The sequence below is a fragment of the Rana temporaria genome, chromosome 3 (genome assembly GCF_905171775.1).
Source record: "Rana temporaria chromosome 3, aRanTem1.1, whole genome shotgun sequence".
Lineage (NCBI taxonomy): Eukaryota > Metazoa > Chordata > Amphibia > Anura > Ranidae > Rana > Rana temporaria.
In genome coordinates this window covers 382,507,605-382,521,061 of record NC_053491.1, presented here as the reverse complement: position 1 = coordinate 382,521,061, position 13,457 = coordinate 382,507,605, and the positions used below count along the sequence as shown (strand labels likewise).

At 43.4% G+C, this 13,457-nt stretch overlaps 1 protein-coding gene across 1 annotated transcript in view; it reads left to right on the top strand.

Annotated features, from left to right (window-relative positions):
• The window catches only part of SLC13A4 (solute carrier family 13 member 4), a 98,511-nt gene that overhangs the window by 83,583 nt on the left and 1,471 nt on the right, over positions 1–13,457 (top strand). Inside the window, exons 14-15 of the mRNA XM_040345678.1 lie at positions 5,608–5,769; positions 7,705–7,842. Of these exons, the coding sequence (XP_040201612.1) occupies positions 5,608–5,769; positions 7,705–7,842 (300 nt within the window). The remainder of the gene's footprint in view (positions 1–5,607; positions 5,770–7,704; positions 7,843–13,457) is intronic.

The window sequence follows — 13,457 nt, the reverse complement described above, 5'->3', positions numbered from 1 at the left end:
AATGCAGGGTTTGGGGTTTAATTCTTGGTTTGGAGGAGCCCCATATGAAGGATGAAACTCTTTTTTGGATTATTCTAAAGTAATAAGCCGGTATGGGGATGGGAAGTACTCTAAAGAGGTATAGTAGTTTTGGTAGGATTGTCATTTTAATGGCGTTTATTTTACCAAACCACGACAGCGGGAGTTGGGCCCAAGATTTCATGAGGTTTGTTATGTGTTTTTGGAGAGTGGGGTAGTTATACGAAAATAGGTCAGATATTGCGGCTGTTAGGTGTATACCTAAATAAGGGATGCTTTTTGTTTGCCATTCAAAAGGGAGACCTGACCTAGCGGCACTTAGTTCTATGGTAGACAGTGAAATATTTAAGGCTCTGCATTTTTTGGGGTTTATTGCTAGACCTGTGAACGACACAAACTGATTCAGGATAGGGATTAGGTTGGGGCCTGAGACCTGGGGCGACGAGAGGAAAAGAAGAATGTCATCTGCGTATAAACAAATCTTGTGTTTGATACCTCCCAGTTCTATACCAAGGATTGTAGGTTCAGTTCTGATCTTTTGAGCGAGGGGTTCTACAAGGAGGGCAAACAATGGGGATAAAGGACATCCTTGTCTAGTACCTCTTTGTACTTTGAAAGTCTCTGATTTGTACCCCGCATATTTAACGTATGCTTTGGGGTTCTTATACAACTCCAGGATCCACTGTATGTAATTGGGTCCAAATCCCCATTTCCGTAAATTAAATTCTAAATATGACCAAGAGACGGAGTCGAAAGCCTGCTTTAAATCTAAGGAGACAAAACACGCTGGGATTCCTCTCTTTTTAGCGATGTGTGCAATTAAGTTTGCCCTCCTTATATTATCCCCCGCCTGCCTATTGGGCATGAATCCTACCTGATCACGATGGATCAGTGTTCCGATAAATTTGTTTAGACGGCGTGCTAGTATTTTTCCTAACAATTTAATGTCAATGTTCAGCATAGATATTGGACGGTAATTTTCACTTAGGGTAGTGTCTGTGTGTGGCTTAGGGATCATGCAAATAGTGGCCATTAGTGAATCTTGCCTGAAGGATTTTTGCTTTAATAAGTCATTAAATGCTTCTGCCAACCTGGAGGAGATTAAATCCTTGAATGTTTTATAATATCTAGCTGGGAACCCGTCCTGGCCAGGCCGTTTGTTCAATTTTAGGTCTTTGATGGCTTCTGCTACCTCCTCTTGCGATATTATCTCGTCTAACTGTGATTTTTGAACTTCGTTTAAATGTGGTAATTTGATCTGTGAGTAAAAGGCTTCAGCCTCTGATTCGTTAAACGAGGTTGCTTCCGAATACAGTTTCTTTAAGTGCGTGCTAAATTTCTTCACTATCTTGCTTGGGTTACTAGAGGTATAGTTATTTGCGATTTTTAATCTTATTGGGTTATAGGTTTTGTTGATCGAGTTTAGCGCTCTTGCTAAGTATGTCCCCGATTTGTTGGCATTTTTATAGTACGCGTGTTTGGACCTAAGTAGGGTTTTGTCTGCAGATTCTGTGAGGAATAGGTTGTATTCTAATCTCGCTTTATCGAGCCGGGCTTTAGACTTGGGAGTGTGATGCTGTTGGAAGGCCATGTACGCTAAGTCGTGTTCTGTTTCAAGGTTTTTTGCTAATTGTTTCCGTTTGCGCTTAAGGATTCCTAGTTGTCTCTGTAGGATCCCTCTCAGTACCGGCTTATGTGCTTCCCAGAGTGTAAGTGGGGAGATTTCTGGGGTTGCATTTAATTCTAGATACTCTTTGAAGTTACGTTCAATTTCTGAACAGTATGTTGGGTGTTTAAGCAGTATCTCCGGGAGATACCAAGTTGGGTCATGATTCTTCGGAATCGCTGATGCTACTGTGGTAAGTACTGCGTTGTGGTCTAACCAGGGAATGGGAATGATGCTGGATGCGATCACCTCCGGCAGCATTCCTGTAGTTAAAAATATGTGATCTATGCGGCTAGAGGATTGATGAGGATTAGAATAATATGTATAGTGGCGTTTTGTTGGGTTAGTTTCTCTCCAGGAGTCCACAAGATTGTATTTGGCTAACAGATTGGAAAAATTCCATTTAGCTTGTTTGTTTGGGGGGGGAATAGGGCGTTTTGTCTAGGAAAGGGAGGAGGACCTGATTGGAGTCTCCGCATACAAATAGGGCTCCCATCTTATGTGCATTGATTGTTTGGAAGAGGTGTGACATAAATGCCAGTGGGTTAACATTAGGTGCGTAATAGGACACAATGGTCACTGCCGAATCCATGATGTATCCAGTTAGAATTATGTAACGGCCCTCTGGATCTTTAATTTCTGACGTCAATGTGAATGGTGCTGTTTTGTGGAATGCAATTAAGGTACCTCTCTTTTTAACAGAGGCAGATGCCGAGTATACTTGCGGATAGGATGCGTTATAGTATTTTGGGGTAGCGGTAGGGGTGAAATGAGTTTCTTGTAAGCAGATTACGTGTGCTTTTTTGGCCTGAAAATATCTGAATGCTTTTGTGCGCTTTTGTGGTAGGTTTAAACCTTGGACGTTAAGTGACAGTATATTCAACGGAGCCATGGTAGCCAAACCAATATGCAATTCTTACCGTGATTCCATGAGTTGTGTTCTCCCGACCCAATCCGTGCAGACAAATAGGGAAGAGGGGTAGGAGGGGGTTGCAGGAAAAAAAATGTAAAAAGAGAAAGAAAATAAGAGGCATTAGTACATGTTACTTTTTTAGGCAATAGTATTCTGAATAAGCATTCAAGTAAGTCCCGTGATGGGGAGAAATTGTCCCCATCAGGGGAGAGGGTGCTCTCGTCTAGTCCCCGCATATTATTGCAAGGACCAGAGGAGAGCTCAGTGGAGCGCATGTAGCATCCGTGTCATGGAGGCCCGCGTACTGAAATATTTTGTTATATCCGTTTGGATATCTCTAAAAGGTTGCTATAAATAAACCTGTTATAAGCTAAACGAGCTAGATTTGCACCTGGGCGTGCATTTTTGACATGTGGGGGTCAGGGGAGGCTTCCTTACTAGCAGCAACAGGTTGTGCTGGCTGTGACTCGATGTTCTAATGCTAAATAAATAAGGTGGAAGTTTTCTTGGAAAATGTACATAGCGTGTGACAGGATGAATTGAACTAAGTTCTTTTGTTTTGTACAGGAGAAGGTGGCTGGGTCATTGGATTATTTTCGCCAATAAACAACTAAAATCAAGCGTTTTCAGGGTGTTTTACTCTGGGGGTACCAAGAATTGGGTGAGGGCTAAATTTAGCTGTGAACTCAAGTGACGTGACTTGTAAATAATGGGGGGTTACCCATGCGATCACGTTTTTTCCTTTAGGGGTGAAGGGAGTGATAGAGTTGGTAGCTTAAATTACATAAATAAAAATAAATATTAAAATATAAGCAGAAATACTTTCAAGCTATAATATTCAATCAACTCAGGGATGTTGTAAAGCTGAGGGGAGAAGAAGTAGATAGGTTTGAAGATTTTTGTAAAGTAATTTCAGTCCATTGAGTCCTCTTGGTCCTGGGTCTGTGCGACAAATCTGCCCCGTTTGTGCGTCTGCTGTATGCCGTTGTTGTGTCCCTGATGAGGTGGGCTGCTGTGAGAAGATGTAGATGCTGGTCTTCTGCGAGCCATATTTGTTGAAGTGGGACCTTCCACCACCTTGAAATCCATCAGGGCTTGGCGTAGCTGATCTGGGTTTCTACAGACAATTTTTGTTCCCTGAATTGTAAATCGCAGGGAGAAGGGGAATCCCCATTGGTATTTTATATTGTGACGCTGTAACTCCAGCAGGAGAGGTTTCATGGCCCTTCTTTTTGCTATAGTTAGCTGTGATATGTCTGCAAAAATCTGGTATTCATACCCTTGAAAAGACAGATTTTTTTTGTCTCTAGCCGCCTCCATTATTTGTTCCTTTGTCTTATAAAAGTGGAACTTAGCTATTATGTCCCTAGGAGGACCGTCAGCTTTTTTTGGTGTCAGTGCCCTGTGGATCCTGTCCATTTCCAACCTTTCTACCGCTATTCCTGGCACTAGCTCTTGACATAGGGCCAATGCGGTGGCTTGCAAGTCTATGACTGACTCAGGGATTCCCCTGAACCTAATATTGGACCTCCTGTCGCGGTTCTCAAAATCCTCCAGTCTATTCTGCAGTATTTCATTTTCCTCTTTGAGAGTGTCTAATTCTGTCAGGCATTCTTGTGTATATGTTTCAATTTCTTCCACTTTAGTCTCTAAAACTTCTGTACGATTTCCAATTTCTCTAATCTCTTTTGTGAGGCTAGTAGTTATTTGGTCTGAGGTAATTTTTAGGGCTTTGTGAAGCATTCTTTCAAACTGCTTCAGTAATGCTGAGGGGATTGCTGTGTCCTGTTTATTAGCTGGCAACATGTCTGTGACCTCCTCCTCCTCCTCACTATCTGAGCCCAAGTTACACTGTGCTGCCATAAGTTTAGCTGAGTGTGACATTCGTTTCATCCCCTTTCCTGAGGTGATTTTGTCTGTGGAGCCTGGCGCCTTTTTAGCTGCACTTGCGGTCTGCTGTGCTCCGCTAATGGAGATAGATTTGTTCTTGCTCCTTGCTCCCCCTAACACCATTTTTCATTCGGGGGGTGTCCCTCACCTCTCAGGGATATGTGTCCGTGTTACCGCTCGTTTGTAGCTCGGTTTACCGGTAATTATCTGCGGGTAATCTCCTACACGGAGCGGAGCTTCAGCCTGACATGTCCGTCCCGCTGGGCTCCGCGCATGCGCCTCGCATGCATGGATTTTTAACCGATGGTTGTGCCTACTAACGATCGGTTTTGACCTATCGGTTAGGAATCCATAGGTTAAATTTAAAGCAAGTAGCCTTTTTTTAACCTATGGTTAAATAGCCTATGGGGCCCACACACGATCGGTTTTGACCGATGAAAACGGTCCATCAGACCGTTGTCCTCTGGTTAACCTATCGTGTGTACGAGGCCTAACTTCCGCTCTCCAGACCCTTTTTTTCTGACAGCTCAGACAAGCTTTAAAATTCTGGACTTTGAATGGATGTAGAGAAGACAGGTACAATTTATTTAGGAGGATTTGTTTAATCTTTAATTAAAGTGTTACTAAACACAGGACAGGACCCTGCATTCGCTATATCTGGTCTCCCACAGTACACAGAACATGGAAATGCAATTTTTTTTGTAACTATAAACTGCTCAATACCTTTTCTCATCAGCAGTATATAGCAGTCTTGTGATTTCTATCAGTTTCTGGTGAAGCTGTCCTATGAGGCTGCAGGGCTCCTGACCCTCTGTCTGGACAGTGCTGATTGGTCCTGTGCTGATCACATGCAATAAAAAAATAAACATCTCTAGCAATACACACCAAATTGAGCATGTGCAGCCTGACTCCAAAGGCTCTGTCTTATCTGGACTTGTCCTAGGGGAAAATGCAGGGAAGGGAGGGTCTGTTCATACAAGATCGAGCAGCCTTTTTACACAATGCAGAGGATTGACCCCTTAGGTTCCACATTGACTATAACAAGCATGCTTTACTGCATATACTGACTGATTTTACTGTTGTGGGTTTAGTAACACTAATTCCTCCTTGCTCCTTACAGACGTCAGGACTTTCCACCTGGATTGGCCGGCAGATGGAATGTCTCAGCAGTCTCCCATCCTGGGCAGTCAGTCTCCTGGCCTGCGTTCTTGTCTCTGCGGTGACTGAATTTGTCAGTAATCCGGCCACCATCACCATCTTCTTGCCCATACTATGCAGCCTGGTAAGTTTTTTAGCCCACACTGGCTGTATTACTTATTGAGAGCCATGCAATATGGGACCTGAAAATGTTTGGCACTATACAGACAAATTTCAATCACATATCTGGATTTCTAATCGTCTATAGACGATAGAGGGGTAAATATGGATAAATACGGGACCTGAAAATGTTTGGCACTATACAGACAAATTTCAATCATATATCTGGATTTCTAATCGTCTATAGCCGATATAGGGGAAAAGTAAGATATATGGATAAAGGTAAAACCAATGACGTAAAGGCTCTTTTCACTTCTATTTTAATAATGAGTTGAATGTATTATTTTTTTTCTGTTCTCTTTTTTATTAAGTACAGAATGACAATATGGATTAAATAAAAAACAGGAAAACAATTTGGTAAATAGGGAAAAATGGAATGTATTGCATTGTATAAATAAAATGTCTACTTTAAAGTGGAGGTCCTCTCAAAAAAAAAAAAAAAAAAAAAAATTACACCAAAATCCTGTAAAAAAACAAAAACAAAAAAAAATGTTCATAAAAGCTAGTTACAAATTGATAAGCATTTCTTGTTCATATAATCAGGCTGTATAAATAAATAAATAAAATAAAAGTTTGTATTGGGCCCCTTTCACATTCGGTTTTTCTCAGCAGGGGATCTGTCCGCTGATCCCCTGCTGAGCTGAGTGAAGCGGCCAGATGATAGGTTGGTGTCCTATCCACTTATACAGAGCAGACACGGACACGGACACAGCCCTGTCTGCTCGATGGGCAGTCAGATGTAAACAGGGCAATGGTCCGATTACACCTGACTGCCCTTCAATTCAATCTGGCCAGATGGAGGAGAATGGATCCCCTTCTTTTGATTGGAGGTAGATGGGTGTAAAACGGACACAAGTCAGTTTACATTTTTACATTCTCCACTCCATAGAAGACAATGGATGGTCCGATCAGGTCCGCCTGAAAAATGGACAGGTGGATTCGATCGGAGCACTTGTGTGAAAGGGTCTTTAGGGTATAGAGTAACGATGTGAAGCAGTACAAAAAAATGTCACAATATATAATTGTTTGATGGTCATGATTTTTGCTACTACAGCTCTTGGGCCAGATTCTCGTAGATCGTCGCATCTCTGCGGCGGCGTAACGTATCTCATTTACGTTACACCGCCGCAAGTTTTACGGGCAAGTGCTTGATTCACAAAGCACTTGCCTTTAAAGTTGCGGTGTCGTAGTGTAAATCCCCCGGCGCAAGCCCGCCTAATTCAAATGATCCGGGTAGGGGGCGTGATCATTTAAATTAGGCGTGTTCCCGCGCCAAACGTACTGCGCATGCGCCGTCCCTAAAATTTCCCAACAAGCATTGCGCTAAATGACGTTGCAAGGACGTCATTGGTTTCGACGTGAACGTAAATGGCGTCCAGCCCCATTCATGGACGAGTTACGCAAACGACGTAAAATTTTCAAATTGCGACGCGGGAACGACGGCCATACTTAACATTGGATACGCTACCTAGGGGGCATGTTTATCTTTACGCTGCGTATCTCTTACGGAAATGGCGTAAATTTACTGCGACGGGCAAGCGTACGTTCGTGAATCGGCGTAAAGACTCATTTGCATATTCTACGTCGACCTCAATGGAAGCGCCACCTAGCGGCCAGCGTAAATATTGCACCCTAAGATATGACGGCGCAGGCCGTCGTATCTTAGGCATGTTTAAGTGTATCTCAGTTTGAGAATACATTTAAACATACGACGGGCTTAGATTCGGAGTTACGTCGGCGTATCTACTGATACGCCGGCGTAACTCTTTGTGAATCTGGGCCCTTGTGTTTTTCTTTGTTTTTGTTACTCCTACACCACCTCTTTCAACACTTTACCTCTTTATATTATTTTTACTGGAAATTGTTTGAACAAAGGCTACATTTTTTTTTTCTTTTGCAGTCAGAGGCTCTTTATATTAATCCTCTATACACCCTTATACCAGTCACCATGTGCATCTCGTTTGCTGTGATGCTTCCCGTGGGTAATCCACCAAATGCAATTGTATACAACTACGGCCACTGCCAGATAAAGGACATGGTAAGAAATATACATTCTAAATGTTCTATTTTGAAGGCTTGGTGCCTGAGCTGCTAAAGCTGGGTACAATTGTTCATAGAAAAAAATAAAAAACTGTCACAGGGAAAAAAAAAAAACTGTTGCATGTATAAATTCAGGTATGTAGAGGTTTTGGGTTTTCCCCTTGGCAGAGTCTCTTTAAGGCTCCATTCGCACTAGTGCGACTCCTCCAAAGTCAAGTAATTTTGAGTGCAACTTTACACTCTCTGGCACTCAAGTCACAAGAAAGTTGCACCAAAGTTCTGCAGGAACCTTTTCAAAGTTGCTGTGATTAAGTTGGAGCAGATTGGAACAGGTGCCATTTAAAAATTAATGGACTGCGACTTGCCATACGACTTTTGTGTCCAAAGTCGCATGACAAGTCGCACTAGTGTGAAGGAAACCTAAAGGCTATTTCAATTTTATCCACTTCCACGGCAGCCTGGACAGAGTATCCGTCTCTAAGCTCACACAGGAGACCTATTGGCCTTACAGTTCTAAGTTGACAATTCTCATTTTATTTTAGATGGTTTTGGGGAGAGGTTTCTTTGTGTTGCCTATGTAACATGAGGAAGACTATCATTCACTTTTTTGTCCCACAGACATAAGAGGAAGCAAATCTTTCCAAAGAGAGGTAAATTATCACTTAGGCCCGTTTCACAGGCTTCAGCTTGTATAAGAAAAAGTGTAAACAGCAAGCTTTAACAAAGCATTTGCAGAGATTTCAGCAAGTTTTGTTGAAGCTTTTAAACTACCATTCAGCTACAGTTTGTAAATGTTGAACACAGATCCTAATGGGAGTGTTGATTGTCACTTTAAACAAGCTGCTAGTTTGCTTCAGAACTTCTGGAGGCTTGTTGAAAGCCTGCTAGCAGCTTGCTTAAGGTGGCACTGGCAATCAACACTCCCATTAGGATCTGTGTTCAACATTTACAAACTGTAGCTGAATGGTACTTTACAAGCTTGCTGAAAGCTCTGCAAATGCTTTGTCAAAGCTATCTGTTCACACTGTTTGAATACAAGCTGAAGCCTGTGTGAAACAGGCCTTAGATAGTTGTCACCAGAATACCCTCCCTAAGGCACCTTTCACACTGGGGCGTTTTTCGAGCGTTATTCGAGCGAAGCCTCATCTGCAATCCCAATGTGCTGGTAAAGCACCGCTAAGACCCTAATGTTTCAGGGCGTTTTTGCAGTGCCTCAGTGTGAAAGGGTAAGGTGTTTTTACAGCGCTTTTCAATTCATTTCAATGGAGAGGGGCGTTTTTGGAGCGTTTTTTTCAGCGCCCAAAAGCTGCTCCAAAGATGCTGCTTGCAGGACTTCTCTCAACGCCCCGCCAGTTCAATGCCTCCATGTGAAAGGGTAAGGCGTTTTTACAGCGCTTTCAATTCATTTCAATGGAGCAGGGCATTTTTGGAGCGTTTTTTTAGCACCCAAAAGCTGCTCCAAAGATGCTGCTTGCAGGACTCAGTGTGAAAGGGTCCATTGAGATGCATGGAGAGCGTTTTATGAGCGCTATTTTTAACGCTAAAACGCTGTAAAAACGCTTCAGTGTGAAAGGGGTCTTAGAGGATTTCTCCTCTATTCCTGTTCCAGTAACATACAGTGTGTGTCGATACTAGAGAGAGAGAGAGTGAATCTCCCCGTCCTAAAGGATTTTTACCAATGTTCTTGTGGGGAACAAGATGTAAAAGGATACTGTAGCTATTATCAGGGTCGAGGGGTTTTCTTCCCTGCTGAATTGATATATAAAAAATAGAAAAACTATGGTCTGGAATTCTCACCAATTTTATTTTATTTTTTATTGGTACTAAACCCAGGACCCTGCAGTCACTATATCTTGTCTCCCACAGTACATAGAACATGGAAATGAAATTCTTTTAGTAAATATAAACGGCTAAATACCTTTTCTCATCAGCGGTATATAGCAGTCTTGCGACTTCTATCAGTGCCTGGTTAAAGCTTGTAGGAGGAGTTTTGATACTGCACTGGCTGTCCTATCAGGATGCAGGACCCCTGACCCTCAGTCTGGACAGTGCTGATTTATCTTTGTCTCGTTTTTTTACATCACAGAAATCTGACCTTTTAACAGGGGTGTGTAGACTTTGTATATCCACTGTATAGAATGATTTTACTGTTGTGGGTTTAGTAACACTTTAACTAGTTCTGAGTGTTTAAAACGGTATATCAGTTAGTGCTCTCCTCAAGTCTCAAACTCAATTCCCAGAGTAGCAAAAAAGTAAATGCCTTTATACAGGTGAAACGCTAAAAATTTGAATATTGTACAAAAATTCATTTATTTCACTAATGCAACTTAAAATGTGAAACTAATATATGAAATAGACTCATTACATGCAAAGCAAGATAGTTCAAGCCGTGATTTGTCATAATTGACAAATGAAAACCCCAAATCCACAATCTCAGAAAATTAGAATATTACATGCAATCAGTAAAACAAGGATTGTACATATCGGACCTATGAAAAGTATAAACATGCATATGTACTCAGTATTTGGTTTGGGCCCCTTTTGCAGCAATTACTGCCTCAATGCGGCATGGCATGGAAGCGATCAGCCTGTGGCACTGCTGTGGTGTTATGGAAGACCAGAATGCTTCAATAGCGGACTTCAGCTCTTCTGCATTGTTCGGTCTCATGTCTCTCATCTTTCTCTTGGCAATGTTCCATAGATTATCTATGGGTTCAGGTCAGGTGAGTTTGCTGGCCAATCAAACACAGTAATCCCACGGTCATTGAACCAGGTTTTGGAGCTTTTGGCAGTGTGGGGTAGGTGCCAAGTCCTGCTGGAAAATGAAGTCAGCATCCCCATAGAGCTTGTCTGTGGAAGGAAGCATTAAGTGCTCCAAAATCTCCTGGTAGACAGCTGTGGTGACCCCAGATTTAATGAAGCACAGTGGACCAACACCAGCAGATGGCATGGCTCCCCAAATCAACACAGACTGTGGAAACTTCAAACTGGACTTCATGCATCTTGCAGTGTGTGCCTCTCCATTCTTCCTCCATACTCCGGCTCCTTGGTTTCCAAATGAGACGCAAAATTTGCTCTCATCAGAAAAATGGAAAATTGTTATCAATACTTACCGTGATTTTCCTTTCCTGGCCTGTCCTCACGTCAGCACACAATGGGTTAACCCCTACCTCTTGTCCTCCAGTACCACTTTATTTTAGCTGATAAATAGGGGGCCCCTCCTCCCTTGCCCTTGTTCCACTTAACTGGACAGGCTTATAGGGAGGGAAAAGCGCTGTGCTGATGTGAGGACAGGCCAGGAAAGGAAAATTATGGTAAGTATTGATAACAATTTTCCATTTTCCTGGCCAGCCTCACGTCAGCACACAATGGGATCTAATTTAGCTGATATAGGGTGGGGAATATGAACATAAGACTCAAGGCTATGCCACTGGAGGGCAGGCTGAACCTCTACACAAGCCTTTGAGATTTCCTATAATGGGAGGTTATTGTTTGGCCAAACACTGAACAAAGCAATTAAGCGAATGACAGGAGGAAAAGTCCGGGCGGTGGCTACAGACTAGTAAGAGGAAGCCACGATCCTTCACTCAAGCCCACCGAACTTCAGAAGGTGCAGGCTGCAGATTTAACAGATCACAGTGGAGAATTCCAAAAGTTGACCACTTAATTCATCCACTTTATGTTCACCAAATGTCCAGAAGAGAAAAAAAAAAGTTTGCAAGATTTTCATACTGCTACAAGGCCATCATGACAGTGATGCCGGAAACATAGAATCATCTGTGCATCAGAGTTTTCCAGGGGCAGATGGCGCTAAACATGCCCAGCAGAGGCCCTCGTCAGGACAGGCTCTTGTCGTGTTAGGCTCTGCCGCCATCGCGGCCTGGACTGGTCATTAATTGGGATTTATGTCCTGTGCGTGACCCAGACGCATGCAGAGATTTTGAACGGTGGCGGGACTTTTTCTTCCGCAAATGTCTTGTTTTAGGGCTTCTGCTCCTATAAAGACAAAACACCTCCTGGATAGACAGGATATAGCCAATAAGCTTTTTTTTTTTTAAGTAATTTTACCTTGCATTGGTAAAAGGAATCTCTCGGGGTGGCAGTGGATTTGTGAGAATATCTGTTTAGCAGGTGTGAACAAATGAGGTTAATCATTTAGTGGAGACAGCCTAGTGCACACTGACACAGCCCAGCCACCCCTCCCTCTCTGTGAAGGAGACTCATAGAAAAAACTCTTCTCACTAGCTGTAGCAAACAGCACTGAATCCTCTGGCTCTCTAAGTTTTATATTCAGGCTATACCCGACGCCCCGCCCAACAGAAAAACACAGGGAAGGCAGCCAGCACGCTCCTAAGGCGCCGATATTTAGAGAGCATGATAATACAGCAGCACCACAGCCCAGGAAATGGTAAGCTCTATGGGCCAGATTCAAGTAGAATCGCGTCGGCGTAACGTATCCTAGATACGTTACACTGCCGCAATTTTTCATCGCAAGTGCCTGATTCACCAAGCACTTGCGATGAAAACCTACGCCGGCGGCCTCCGGCGCAAGGCGGGCCAATTCAAATGGGCGTGCGAAATTTAAATTAGGTGTGCTCCTGCGCCGGACCTACCGCGCATGCTCCGTTTCCGAACTCCCGCCGTGCTTTGCGCGAAGTGACGTCATTTTTTTGTACGGCGACGCACGTAGCGTAATTCCGTATTCCCGGACGGCTTACGCAAACAACGTTATTTTTTAAATTTCGACGTGGGAACGACGGCCATACTTTACACAGCAATACGATTGCTGTGTAAAGTTAAGGCACAAAAAAAACGACTAACTTTGCGACGGGAAACTAGACTAGCGGCGACGTAGCAAACGTGGAAAAACCGTCGGGGATCGCCGTAACTCCTAATTTGCATACCCGACGCTGGTTTACGACACGAACTCCCCCCAGCGGCGGCCGCGGTACTGCATCTTAAGATCCGACAGTGTAAAACAATTACACCCGTCGGATCTTATGGCTATCTATGCGTAACTGATTCTATGAATCCGTCGCATAGATAGAAACAGAGATCATTTGTGAATCTGGCCCTTTAAGCCTTAATCTGCCCGCCTAGCTCCTGCACATAGAGCGTCCAGTGTAAGAAAAAGGTACTACCTTTATTGTTCTGGACCTTCCAGTCCCAGGAGAGGCTTGAACCTGGGTGGGTTGGTTCGGCAGGATTTTTTTTTTTCTTGTCTGCATCTTCTTCATTCAACGAGTCTGGTGGCCTGGAGTCTGACCAAAAAAAAGGAACAAGGGCAAGGGGAGGAGGGGCCCCCTATTTATCAGCTAAATTAAGGTGGTACTGGAGGACCGGAGATAGGGGTTAACCCATTGCGTGCTGATGTGAGGCTGGCCAGGAAAGAGGACTTTGGACCACTGAGCAACAGACCAGGTCTGTTTTTCTTTAGCCCAGGTAAGGCGCTTCTGACGTTGTTTGTTGTTCAGGAGTGGCTTGACAATAGGAATGCGACATGTGAAGCCCATGTCCAGGATCCGTCTGTGAAGTGGCTCTTGATGCACTGACTCCAGCCTCAGTCCACTCCTTGTGAAAGGCCCCAACACTTTTGAATGGGCCTTTTCCTGA